The following is a 12,816-nucleotide window of genomic DNA, read 5'->3' on the forward strand; positions in this document are numbered from 1 at the left end:
CACGGTAGTCACGTCCTTCTGTGCTCATGAGGCAATACCCAGGGAGGCTGGAAGCGGTTTTGCTCTGTGTTTGAAGGCATGGAGAGCTTCCCCAAGCTGCTCCTGTCGATGTGCAGAGATGAGACAGGTTAAACATTGTTTTCTCCATACTCTGCCAATGTTGTCATCTTCTACCCACTGGCGGCTGCCAGGACGCCCTGAAACACCCTTTCCTTTCGTCATTACAGAAAAAGCAGAGCCAGGTGGAAGCAAATCTCTCTTCCAGCTTCTGGGAGCACATAAAACTGCAGCATCGTGTGACTGGCACAGTCTTTGCAGTGGTGAGGAAGATGGGTGCTGGGCAGTGCCCTGGATGCCGCTAGAAAAAAGAGGCTTGTTTTTTATTGATCTCTAGCTGGGAAAGATCATCTGCCTCCCTTGCACTGGGAAAATTTTTCAGTCTGTCAGTCACAAGTGTTCATAACAGATAAGATGCTGAGAGCTTGGGGAAGCCAGTGTCAACCCTGGGCTTCTCTAAAGCAAAGAAGGATGGAGTGGGAGCGTTTGCATTCCAGTTTTGTCTATGGCTTGTTAAGAGATGGATATACACATACACACAAAAACGCAAAACTCTGTTGAGAGTCTCCTGTGGCTCCAAACACCGTACAGTCTAAAAAAGAGTGCAACAGCAAACCAGCAAACAAGGGAAGCAAACCAGATATCTGTCCCGTTCAGTGTCTGCTGCTGCCACATCTCCAAATGCAAAGATTGGGAAAGAGATTTGAGTGATGCGTGGAGCTCTCCTGATGCTGTAAATAGGCTCATAAATTATCTTGCTGCTGCTCCCTGCCTCCCAGCCCTCTTAACCCTACCCAACTGTGCCAGAAAAACACTGGAAAAGATGGAAAGTCATAGGAGCCCCCTTAGCAGTGCCTGAGCCACCTGGGCAGTGCTGCCCGCAGAGACCCTTCATGGCTGTTGTCATGGGACCGGAGTGTCGATGGAGGGACTGTCCCCTTCAGCTTTCCAGCCTGAGCCTCGGGGCGGTGGTCAGTTGGCTGGTAGTTTTTCAGCTCTTGCTGCCACAGAGGGGTCCCACTTCCCACTCGGATGGAACTTTTTGCAACGCAGGCAAAAACGTGTTGCACAGACAACTGCAGGCGTGTGCCGTCCTGGGGTTGAGTCAGCCTCGGGGCCTGCAGGCACCGTTAGCCACTGATGGGCAAAGTCGTCCACACTAAATCCAGCAACTCTCTCTCTCATTTCACATGGAGATGAGCACAGGCTGTCGGCTCAAGGAACTGAAATCCCTGAATGAACGCCCCTGGGGATCCTGTTTGGAGCTTTAATGGGGGAGAACGTGGCTGGCTCCTGCCAGCCCAGTTGCAGAGGGAGAAAGGTAATTATGGCTTCTCATGCCGCCAGGGTGCTGTAGCACCCGGCCATCCATGGTTACCAGGGGACACTGCTTCCTGTGGATCGTATGGAAAACAGTGGAAGAATTGTATGATTAGGATCAGGGATGATTTAAAAGACTGGGCAAGGCCAGGGTTGTTTCTCCTGGTGGAAATTATCAGAGTTCAATGCGACTTGTTGGGAGAGGAGGAGAATCTATTCACTTCAAGGAGTTTTGATTTAGAGGTGAAATCTTACCATGGAGAGAAATGCTGGAGGAGCAGGGGCACTGCGTCACAGGCCGTGTCGGTCACGTCTCCTCCCCACCCCATGGCCTGGGAAGAACTTGAGTTGAGATTCCCTTGGGTTCCTTGATGCACTCCGTGTTCTGGATGGCTGCAGGGCAGAGGAGCTGCTCCCCCTCCTAGCCCAAGGGAGCACCCAACACCCTCAGCTGTAAATGCAGACAAGAACAGGTTCCGTCAGTGCCAGTGCCACTGGCTGTTCTTAAAGGCCTGGTTAGAAAGTACCCGGCTTGCTCCTACTGCTGTCAAAAACGGATCACTTTTGTAGTGTATGCAAGGAGCAACCCACATCCCAACGTACTGCTGTGCAATGCACACCGTCTTCTGTGCCATCTCTGGCTTTGATCTAGGAATAGATCCCGACGGTCCTTCCTGATGTGCAATTTATTTGATGTCCAAGATGTGTCACCTGTGTGTGGCCGTGGGCAGAAATAAGTTCCCAGACTTTGAAATAAACACGTTTGAGGTTGTACGAAGAATACACCTAACTGAACACAGATCGTGTTGCTTTGCTGTCACGTCCCACTCCCAGGAAAGCGTGGGGGTAAGTGACTTCAGATTCATAAATTCTCAACAGCGCAGACTAAGGTGAGATAAGTCTCAAGGTCCATATACAAACATTTATTAGCTTCCCAAAATGGTTAGCATAGGTCTTAACAAGTCCACGATAATTGGTTAGGTGTATAGCAAATGATGGCAAACGAGGTGTGCATTGTGTCACTGAACAACAGGGATAGGACAACTTATGGCAAGCGGTGCTTAAGGTCGTACTTAAGGTTGTTACTTAACAACTCTGTTACTTAACAATTCTAAGAGAAGAGAGAAACTGAGGGATAGAGAAAGGAGAAGACGGAGAAAAAGACAGAGATAAAGGGATCACCGGTCCTGGTTCCAGCATCTTTTTCAGGGAATCTTCCCAGGCATAATCTTCTTTCTTGGGAAGAATTTTCCCAGGCACTATCTTCTTGTATTGTTTCTTCTTTGTTCCCCCCCAGGGGCACTTATTTTCCCCTTTTATGTTTGCTGAATCAGCAGGGTCCACCCCCCTTGCCCAGGACAGCCTCGTCTCAGGTTTCTCCCTTCTCCCAGGTGATGTGTACCATGATTGGGGTGGAGAGACGAGTGCCATAGTCATACATGTTTAGCATGGTCTCTATAATCTTCATTAGCATATGCAGGGTGTGCGCTTTCATATGCATGTCACGGATAATGAAGCAAAGGTCACTCATCGGACACAATGGCCTTGAGAACTGAGAACTAGCAAGCTCGCCACACGAGTGGCAGAACTATCCTGTCTTCACAAGACAGTTCTCCCACACTTTCAGGCGCCAGAAGCGTGAGCCTTATCAGTTCTTTGAAGGCCAGGCCTGCATTATTTATTTCCTTGCAAGTGTTTGAGGCGTTCCATTGAAGGCTTGGAGGGCCTCCTGCCCCTCAGCAGGGAATTTACAGTCCGTCCCTTACATTTGGGTTGACAAATGAACCAGGGCAGTGAAGATGAACTTTTACAGTGCCTTAATTTTATTTTGGCATCTCATGAGCTTTAGACGACCTGGGGAAGATGCTTCAGGATCCAAGGGACAGGGACCAGGGAACATCTAGGGATCTGTGCACCAGAGAAGGGAGGATGGCTGATGAGTGGTGTTTGTCAGTGGATATGTGCTAATGTAATGTAGCAGATGAAATTTAGTGATGACAAATGCAAAATAATGCATGCAGGGAAAACGAACTGTAATCATGCATTTACATTGATAGGTCTTAATTGCACTATTATCACTCACAGAAGAGCTCTTGGAGTCGTTGCAGAGAGTTCTCAGAACGAGCAGCGTAGTACTCGGCTGGAGGAAGAAAGGCAAATTGAATATTGAGAATGGGTAGGAAAAAAAGTCAGGAAGCAGAAGTTAAACAATCATTGTATCAGTCCAGATCTATGGGGTGCCTACATCTTGCATGCTGAACGTCGTCGGGTTACTCCGTCTGAGAAGGCCCTACACAACCTAGAAGAGGTACAGAGACGTATGCAACAGCTTCCATATGGGAAGAGAGAAAATAGATGAAGACTTTTCATTTTTGAAAAGCGGTGGTGTAGGGATAGATGTGACAGAAGCCTATAAAATCATTAATAATACGCAGAAGGTGAATAGGGAATGATTGGTCACTATCTCTCATTATTAAAGAGCTAAAGGTAATCAACTGAGATGGCTTTTAATTTGCTACTTGCTAAATAAAAAGAATTCCAATGACTTCCAGGATCCGAGGTGGAAGACACCTGGGATTTCTTTAAGATACTAAAACTGGCAGTAGTGTGTGACCCAAGCAAAGGAGAAGGAAAGACCCCCAGGACCTAATGGATAAAAAAAAAATCGCCCCAAGAAATTAATTAGGAGTATGTAGAGATTCTACAAGTATTAGGAAAATCAGATGAATAAAGACTTCTTGGTCTTAGAGGCTATGGGAGCAGTATGAGAATTGACCTTAAGGAGGAAAGACCTGTAGGTAGTTCATCTATAAAAGGTACAAGGGAAAGATGGAGGAATTGGACTTCTATGCACTGTTACTGCAGTTGACATTAAGGATAATTTAGGTATGATCCTTAAAAATAACCGGTAACTTCAAAGTAGTGCCTTGCTTCTTTTTCAACAAGTAGGATTACGGAAGAGCCGATACGTGGGCTGAGAGCAGGTTCTGTCCAGCTTCAGCTGGACTCCAGCAGATGTCCAGAACAGAGGAGGGAGAGGGCAGGTACATGATTCTATGATTCTATGATCTCACGCTGCCTGACCCCTCCTCTTTAATGGATCTGGGTATACGTGATAAGACAGACTTGTAAGACTGAGAACATAAAAATGGGAATTCCCACAACTGAAGAGGAAGCGTGACTGTGGTTGAAATAAGTGGATGGTCTGGATATGGGCACTATAAGGATGAGTTGAAATTCAGTGATACAGGACGCAGATGTGTAACTGCGGATTGATAGCAGATGGTTTGTCTCTAAACCAGGAGCACGTTGCCAGCAGCCGGTGAGGAGCCGTGGAATCTATTTGTTCAGGCTTTGCCCTGCACGTGGTGCAGCCCTAAGAAAGGCAGATGTGGTCCTAAGCGTGTCAAGAGCAGGCTGGCTAGTGAGGCTACGGGATATCGGCACGTGCCGAGATCAGCAAAAGGCCCTGGGGAAACCTTCCGATGGCGGTTCATGTTCAGGAACAAGTAACTCAGCTGGAACAGGTTTAGGGACGGCTCTGAGACTGAATGGGGCAAAGAAAACCAGCGGCCTCTCTTTCTGCTCCTGGAGGGAGTCAGACTGCCCAGAATGCGGTTTTCACTGATTTCTCAAGGCAGAAAGGCAGTCAGAGGTATTATTGCAGGTGGCCATTAGTTCTTTTGTTCATCAGAATAATCATAAAGGACCTGAGATGGTGTGTAAGCAGGTCACAGTTTCTCGATAATTTGAAGGCAATAATGATGGAGGTTGTCTGTAAAGAACTGTAAAAATGGTGCCAAGTAATGGAGGTATGAAATGCCAGGTAGATAAATGCAAAGTAATGCATACTGGAAAAAATAGGTTTTATTTTACATGCCCTGTAAGCGATGCTGAGCCAGTTATTATCATTCAGGAATGAAATGATGGAGTTAAGAGTTCTGTGAGTATGTGAGCTCTGTGCTCCCAGAGGCCAAAAAACCCCCTCAACAAACCAAAAACCCAAGCCGAAATTGAGTGTTAGGGTTTATTAGGAAAAGAAGAGAGAGCAAACCAGAGAAAAATCACAATCTCACTATATAAATACATTCTAAATAAATCTTGAATGTGCAGCTGTACCTCCGCCCCCTCTGCTGCACCTCAAAGGACGTGGTAGAATGGGAAATGGTGCAGAGAAGGTAACAATAAAAAGAAACCGGATAATAAAGATTACATCATTCAGAAAAGATAAAGATTGCAAGGACAATCAAAAGGCTGCTTCTGTGTGAGGCACTGTTGAATAGTCTAAAGCTCTTCAGCCTCAAAAGGAGACAGCAGAGGGGGTATCAAGGGCTTGAAATCACGGGTGGGATGGGGAAGGTGACGTGAGTGTGATTGTTTGCTCTTTTTCCACTGTGCCAACAGGTTTTAGCAATTGAAAAGGTCAGGCAGCACGTAAAAGGATTTACTTTTTACTGAAAGCATAGCTAAACTATGTATCTCCTGGCCACAGGATGCTGTAGATGCCAAAAAGTTGGTTGATATCCATGGCAGCTTAGACGCGGTCGTGAAGGAAAAAAACATCAGTGGCTATTAAGCATAAAGATATAAGCTCTGTTTGAGAAGGTCCTTAAACCCCCAGTGGTGGGAGGCTGGGGGGTAATGTGAGGAAGTATCACTAGGTGCTTTTTTGTGTAGTCTTCCCAAGTCAGCCGCTAAGGGCTGCCGTCAGCAGACAAGATGCGGAAGGAGGTGGGCCTTGGGTCTGGCCCAGCAGAGCCGTTCCTGGGGTTGTGTATTTCAGAGGGGAACTGCAGTGACTTCTTTTGCTCGGCCAAGCAGAGCGCATTCCCTAGAAACCACTGGCTGTTTATCAAAGCATCTGGAGGTACCTATGTGGGTGGAAGGAGAGCTGTTTGAGCTGGAGGACAGTGTCTGCGTGAGAACTGAAGGCATAAACTGGGCAGGAGTAAATTTGTGTTGGAAACCAGAAGGTGGCTCCTAACCCTCAGAAGGTGGCAAGATTCTGCTTAGAAATAAGACTTGGTCAAGTTGGAATGTGTGACAGGGGAATTCGGTGAGGATCTGCAGGTGGTGCCTTCCCATCCTGAGGACCTGCGTTCTGCCTATCAGTTTAAGATGGCAAAATAACCCAGTTTAGAGGAAGGAGTTATTCAAGGGGTTCATAAGGGTTATCACAGGGACTTGTGTTAGAGCTGGTCCTATTTAACAGTGACCTGGAAGAAGGAGTCCGTGTCGTATTAGTCACATTTGCAGTACCCCTTATTTGGGGAGGTTTGCAAAAGAGAAGAATATAGAGGAATTTTTAATAAAATTAGAAAATGAGAAATAACCCTAAGCTCATGTGGACGACTGAAGAAGAAAAATAGAAAGTGCTTGTTGGCCCTTGTAAGAGAAGCCCGTGAGTAGAGGGATCTGTACGTTACGTGGGTGTTTCCGGAGCACCTTAACAACAGGAGAGTGATTGTGAATTTGACATAAACTTTGGCATTCTCGGTGTCAAATCCATGGAGCCAACTTAAAACTGGTTTGGGTTTTTCTGGCTTGTGAACCTGAAGGATGCATTCCATTCATACTCCCAAGCGGTGTTTCGTGGTTAATAGAGCTAAAGTTTTCTCCTTTTAAAAAAAAAGGGGGGGTGGGCGAGGTCAGGATATCTCTTATAATCACAAGACTTCAGGAATGAGGGACCAGTGCTACCCTAAAAACCACCAGTGGTCAAAGAAGTTGTCTGTGCACGTGGAGGTATTTTATAAGGAGATGCTGTTCCCTCTTCAAAGCTGGTAACTCCCCAGTTTGATTGTTGGGGCGTTGGATGCTCATGAAAAATGTCCACAAGGAAGTGTTTTCTGGACAGAGCCTGAAGGGAAAGAAAAATGTGGACGCAAGGGGATTGGGATCAAAATCCCATCTACCCACCGGGGGTAATAATAAATCCTGCGAATTAGCTGTCTGTTGTGGCTGTTGGAGAGGAGTGCTCTGTGTGAGAGAGGGTGTAACGAGGTGTCAATCTGTGGCGTTAAGGCAATTAAGGTCTGATGGGCTGCCTCGGAAACCCTTATGCAGATATCTTTATGTGAATTCTTGCGGGGGAAGTGATGGATCCGCCCTTGATGATTTTGGAGGAGTTGTGGAGCAGGCAGCTGGGATTCGGCTGCAGGACCAGTCTTTCACTGAACGGGATGAGAGTTCTCAAAGTAACCATCGACTGTTTCCCCTCCACAGGTTTTAAACTTTAGAAAATGGCAAGTGAGTTCAGGGACAAGGTATGGACGTGGCCAGATCCTGAGATACTGCTTCAAGAACCGCTGTAATGATCGATGTGATTTGGGAATTTCAGGTTGGGGGACTCGCCTCTGAGAATGTGAGATGGGTGGAAGCTGTGAAGGACTTCAAACAGCAACAGAGCACCTTGTGTGGCGATGTCTTGCTGATTACAGCCTTCGTCTCCTACCTGGGCTACTTCACCAAGAAATACCGTCAAGACCTCCTGGATGGAATCTGGAAGCCATATTTGCACCAGCTAAAAGTAAGCCCTGATTTCTCTGAAAAGCCATTGTTACTGGAATTAAGATGGCCGTAAATTCTGATATCCAGAGGGCATGTCCCCAAATGAAGGGTGTCCCCATCGAGTTGGATTGAGGAGCAGGACGTAGCCACCCTTGATTGACCCCTCTCTGGGGAAGATGTTGTGGTGTCCTTGCTCCGTGCAAGTGACCCGATTCTTCCACGTACAGAGGAAAATCCCCAATGCAGCAACCCGAGCATGGAGCCCAGTGCCAATGCTGTGGAGCTTTAAACAGGAGTCAGGGATGGCCTAGAAGGAGGTGGGTATTACAGAGAAGAGGTTGCTCGGAGGAGGCAGAGCTCCCTGCCAGCTCGCTAGTAGGCTTGGAAAAACTCCAGATGGTTCTTCATGCTGGACACAAGGTCTGCTCATGCTGGCCGTGCCTCTCAGCTGGTTTCAACCATGTCTTGCTGTTTGGACCAGATGGAGACTGTCGTACTTCAAACTTGTTTAATATTTCACTAATTTTTACCAGGTCCTCTCATGCATCAGTAAATGCAAGTGCTTGATCTCCTGCAGGACTCAGCTTTTACACCTCAGTACAGTCACTGGACATTATAAATCCCGGTGAAATGCCAAGAAGCTTTTAAATAAGGTCACAACTGGGCAGTGGTGCCCAAATCGAAATGCTGAGAAAATCAGCGAGTTCCTTAGGATGAGAGAGGAAAAAAAAAAATATCATTCCATATTTCTTAATACTAAGCCAAAAATTTAGTTAAGAAAGGCAATGTTGTTCCAAAAATGGCCTGACTCTGCGTGTAGAAATTTCAAGGAAGTACCTGGGTTTCTAATGGAAGATTAAAGACCCATTTTGTTCAGATAACTGGCACAGACTGCTTTCAGGTTGTCACACCCAGAAATGGCCTCCCATGTCAGAGAAATGTTTCTGGAACTGCTAATGCTGTTTTGCAACACAACAGCAGGCTTACGAGGGTGTTAATTATATTCTGCCAAGCTGTCGTCTCTGAGAGTGCGTACACGGCAGAGCGAGAGCTGAACCCGCTCGGTTGGGCTGCGGCCGTTGCCGGTGCTTAGTGCTCTGCAGGCAAAAATCCTTGGGATGCTCGCATAATTTGTGTTCATTCACAAGAGGATTGGGAAACACTTAACAGGGGATCCAAACTGTCCTGCCGAATGGGAAAACAATGATAAATATAACGTATCAGTTTTTAATTAAGATAACTTTTCTTGAAATGTTTTCCTTGCTCATCTCTGGTCTATGTCACAAGTCACACTTGCTGCTTTTTGCCAACACACTATAGGAAGCGTTTCTCCTTGCCTCCCAGGTGCCAATCCCTGTAACTCCATCCCTGGATCCTCTGACCATGCTGACGGATGATGCTGATGTGGCAGCTTGGCAGAACGAGGGCCTGCCAGCTGACCGCATGTCTACCGAAAATGCCACCATCCTCACCAACTGTGAGCGCTGGCCCCTCATGGTGGACCCCCAGCTGCAGGGTATCAAATGGATCAAAACAAAGTACGGCGAGGACCTCCGAGTGATCCGAATCGGGCAGAAGGGGTAAACATCACCCTTATCACATAATAATACCTTTTAATGATTATCTGCCTGTCGTATTTGATGAACAGCGTATATTTAACTGCAACCATCTGAGCCAATTATGCTGAGGAAAACCCTCAGATGTATTTGGGCATTAGCTGCTTATTCATTACCAAAATGATAGAGATTTCTCATTAAATAGAGGGTCTGTTTAGTGCTTGGCTGGGTTACCATAGAAACTCCTCTGAAACTGAGGATGGAGAGCGCTGCGTGCTGGAGGCTGAGCTACGTGTAGGACTACGGCATCCTCCATCGGGCTCGTCTTGTGTGTCGTGTCCTGACTCAGTTTCACCCAGGAGAGGGAGCAGGGCTTAGAATCATAAAATCGCCGAATTGCCTGGGTTGGAAGGGAGGGCCTGGGCACGGAGGGTGAAGCTGCCATGAGGGTCACCAATGCCCTGAAAACCATCCCGGCTAACTCTGCTCCCACGCTGGCCACAGCTCGGAGGTTCTCATTGCAGCGCCCCTGCATTGAACTGCCTAAATCTGTTATGGGAAGGCTTCTTCGCTCCTGGCCCTTATCTCCGGGCAGCCGACAGACTAGTGTTCTCCTATCTCAGTTTGCACCTATTTCGACCCATTAGTGAGGAGTCCAGCTGGGATGGAGCAGACCCAGAGTCAAATCCCTGCTTGGGTGTGAGCCCTGAGATTATTAATACAGAGTAAAGCGTTGGCAACAGGCAAGAGTGACCCAGGCTTGGTGCTTGCAAATTCGTGTAGTTTTGGAGATGTCTTGGGCTTGCCCAGGTTGTTTTGCTGGTGCCTCCTCTGCTTTCCTCATACGAAATAACAAGAATTTATTAGACTTGATCTCGTGTGGGATGAGAATGGAGCTCGTTTTTCATTAGAGCAAATTTCTGTTTCCTGGCCAACCTGGTCACCGTGCCTTGCAGATATTCAAAGCAGTCTGTGGAAAAGTAAGGATCCTAGAGCAGGGACCTAAATCCAGACCTCCAGGCTGACACAAGAGGAACAGACCCTGTGACGTTCGTATGCTGCCATTACAGCTCTCCGTGCAGACACAGCATCTCTCTTTCCCCTGCCCAGCCTGGCAGGGGCTCTAGGAGGGGAGTTCAGTGTGTTGGTGTGATGTCTCAGGGCTGCTGGCTAAAAGCATCGTTCACTGCCCCATTACAGCAAACGAGGGAGCGTTTCATCATCTGGGAAATGGTGCTTCTTTCCTTTCAAACTGCTTTAGGAGGTTTAAACCCACACCTTTCTTTCTTCCGAGTAAGGGACATTTGAGCAGCTTTGGGTCCAGCTGCTGTCATTCTTTCTGGCTGTTTCTTTGTATTAGATATTCCTGGATTCAGAAATATGGGGGCTGCTGGTCAAGGTTGGGGTTTGCAGTGTGCCAGCATATTCCTTTAAAGTTCAGGCCTAGAGGTCACTCTGAACTTCTTGTCTTAGATCTTTCTATCACCTCTTGAGGTCCCAAACTCTCTAGCTTAGACGAGGAACCTAAATTTTAGCCAGTGGGATGAGTTGAAGTGATTCATGCAACAGTGATGGTGTGATGGCACCTGGAGATCATCCTCACTGCCTGCCCAGGGCCCTTCTCTCCTCTCCGCAAAGGAGTTGTGTGAAGGGCAGAGCAGCCCTGAAGGAGAGAGCAGAAGCGCCTGACCCTGCCCTTCCCGGTACGAAGCATCCCAGTGCAGAGCATCCCCGCTCCACAGTTAGGCGCTGGGCAAAGGGGCCCAATTCCCTCGTGAGGAAGGAAGCTGTCCTAAACGTGACCCTGAACCCTGGGCAGAACGGAGATGAAACCTGCTCTTCTCCCTTGCTTTTATGCAAGATTAACTGCACCAGTGGGTTCTGGGGCAAACGAAGTATTTGCTAAAAATAACCCCAAGCTGTTCCATGTTTGTTCCCTGATGCTCATGGTCTTTTCTGGGGAAAGAAGACACAGTTATTGCTTGCCCTTGGGAGATCTGAGACCTGATTTTCTTTGTTGAACAGCCAAGACTCTGCCAGTGCCGCTTTCTGCACCATGTGTTGACACCATCTCACCCCTCTTTCTTTCTCACAACTGCTGGCACGTGTGTGTCGCTGCCATCACAGTGTGGGGCTCCCCTCTGCCCCCCTCATGTCCTCCTCGCTGCAAAGCATCGCACCCTGCCTCACTGCGGTGGGTACCAATGCCGTTCCCTCCGTTTCCCACAGGTATTTGGACACGATGGAACGGGCCCTGGCTGCCGGAGAACTGGTTTTGATTGAAAACCTGGAGGAATCCGTGGATCCAGTTTTGGGGCCGTTACTGGGACGAGAAACGATCAAGAAAGGAAGGTGAGCTTCGGGGAGGTGTAGTGGTGTGTGGGAAAGGGTTCTCAGCGCTGTTGTTCTTTCTGTTCCTGGCCTCAAATTGCGGGCGTTCATATAGAGCAGCACTAACATGCCGCCTTCGGAAACGAGGACATTTTAAATCAGGCAATCACAGGTAATTCAGTCACGGGATGGCTTTGAAATAAACCTAGATTTTTCATTTTGTTGGACAGTGTCATTCAAACCTCATATAAAAGAGAGGCCTGTAATTCTCCATTTGTAGAGTGACCTGGGTGTCTGTAATTGGCTATCCTGACACAGAGTTATTACCAAAATAGCTATTGCTGTTGTGATGAAAAAGTAACCTTGGGTTTTAGCAAACACTGCGCACGGCTTAGGGATGCAGCTGCAGGTTTAAGCATTAAGAATATATAAGTGTTTTTAATGAGGTCAGGTTCTTCATGGCAGCTGCTGGTCACCCTCCGGCCGAGAGGAGGTCAGTGAGAGCGGCAGCAAGGGACTTTGCTTTTTCCTTCTTTCCGTCTGTAAAGCAAAACAAGCACATTTTTAGTGTGTGCTCAAATAATGGCAACCAGTAAGACCTTGTGCTCAGCGCTGAACTTGATCCAGGGCCTCTTTTGATGTTGTTTCGCTGGCTTTCGCAGAGTGGGGTCCTCGGCCTTTAGAAGAATGCGCGCTGTTCGGGCTTTTAAAAGTCTCTGTCCCCGGCAGCTTGGCCGCTCGCAGGAGCCTGGCGTGGGCTGACCTCCGTGCCTCGCCGCGCCGTCCTGCTTTCGGCTTTGTGCAGTAGGTAACAAAAAGCCCGTTAAGCTCTGCCTTTCACCCTCCCCGAGTTCCTTGAGGATCCTTTCCTTACTTGCCTAAAATATGCTAAGATGATGTAAACGGCTGGGAAAAGCAGGCTGCCTGGAAGGTTTGCAGGGGCAAACATCCTGAGAAGGGTGCCTGGCTGTGGGTCCCGCTGCAGGACGGAGGGGAAGGATCATTTCGGAGGGAACGACGTTCCCGGCTGAAGGGGACAGGA

General features: G+C 47.9%; 1 protein-coding gene across 4 annotated transcripts in view; it reads left to right on the plus strand.

Moving 5' to 3' along the window:
- Window positions 1-12,816, plus strand: part of DNAH9 (dynein axonemal heavy chain 9) — a 224,800-nt gene that overhangs the window by 121,625 nt on the left and 90,359 nt on the right. For 3 of the 4 annotated variants that reach the window (XM_074607552.1, XM_074607550.1, XM_074607553.1), the window contains exons 52-54: window positions 7,718-7,906; window positions 9,232-9,467; window positions 11,673-11,795. In XM_074607552.1, coding sequence (XP_074463653.1) covers window positions 7,718-7,906; window positions 9,232-9,467; window positions 11,673-11,795 — 548 coding nt within the window. Of the gene's footprint in view, window positions 1-7,599; window positions 7,627-7,717; window positions 7,907-9,231; window positions 9,468-11,672; window positions 11,796-12,816 lie in introns of those variants that run through there. The other variant, XM_074607554.1, reaches the window with a different exon arrangement.

The sequence above is a fragment of the Larus michahellis genome, chromosome 14 (genome assembly GCF_964199755.1).
Source record: "Larus michahellis chromosome 14, bLarMic1.1, whole genome shotgun sequence".
NCBI lineage: Eukaryota > Metazoa > Chordata > Aves > Charadriiformes > Laridae > Larus > Larus michahellis.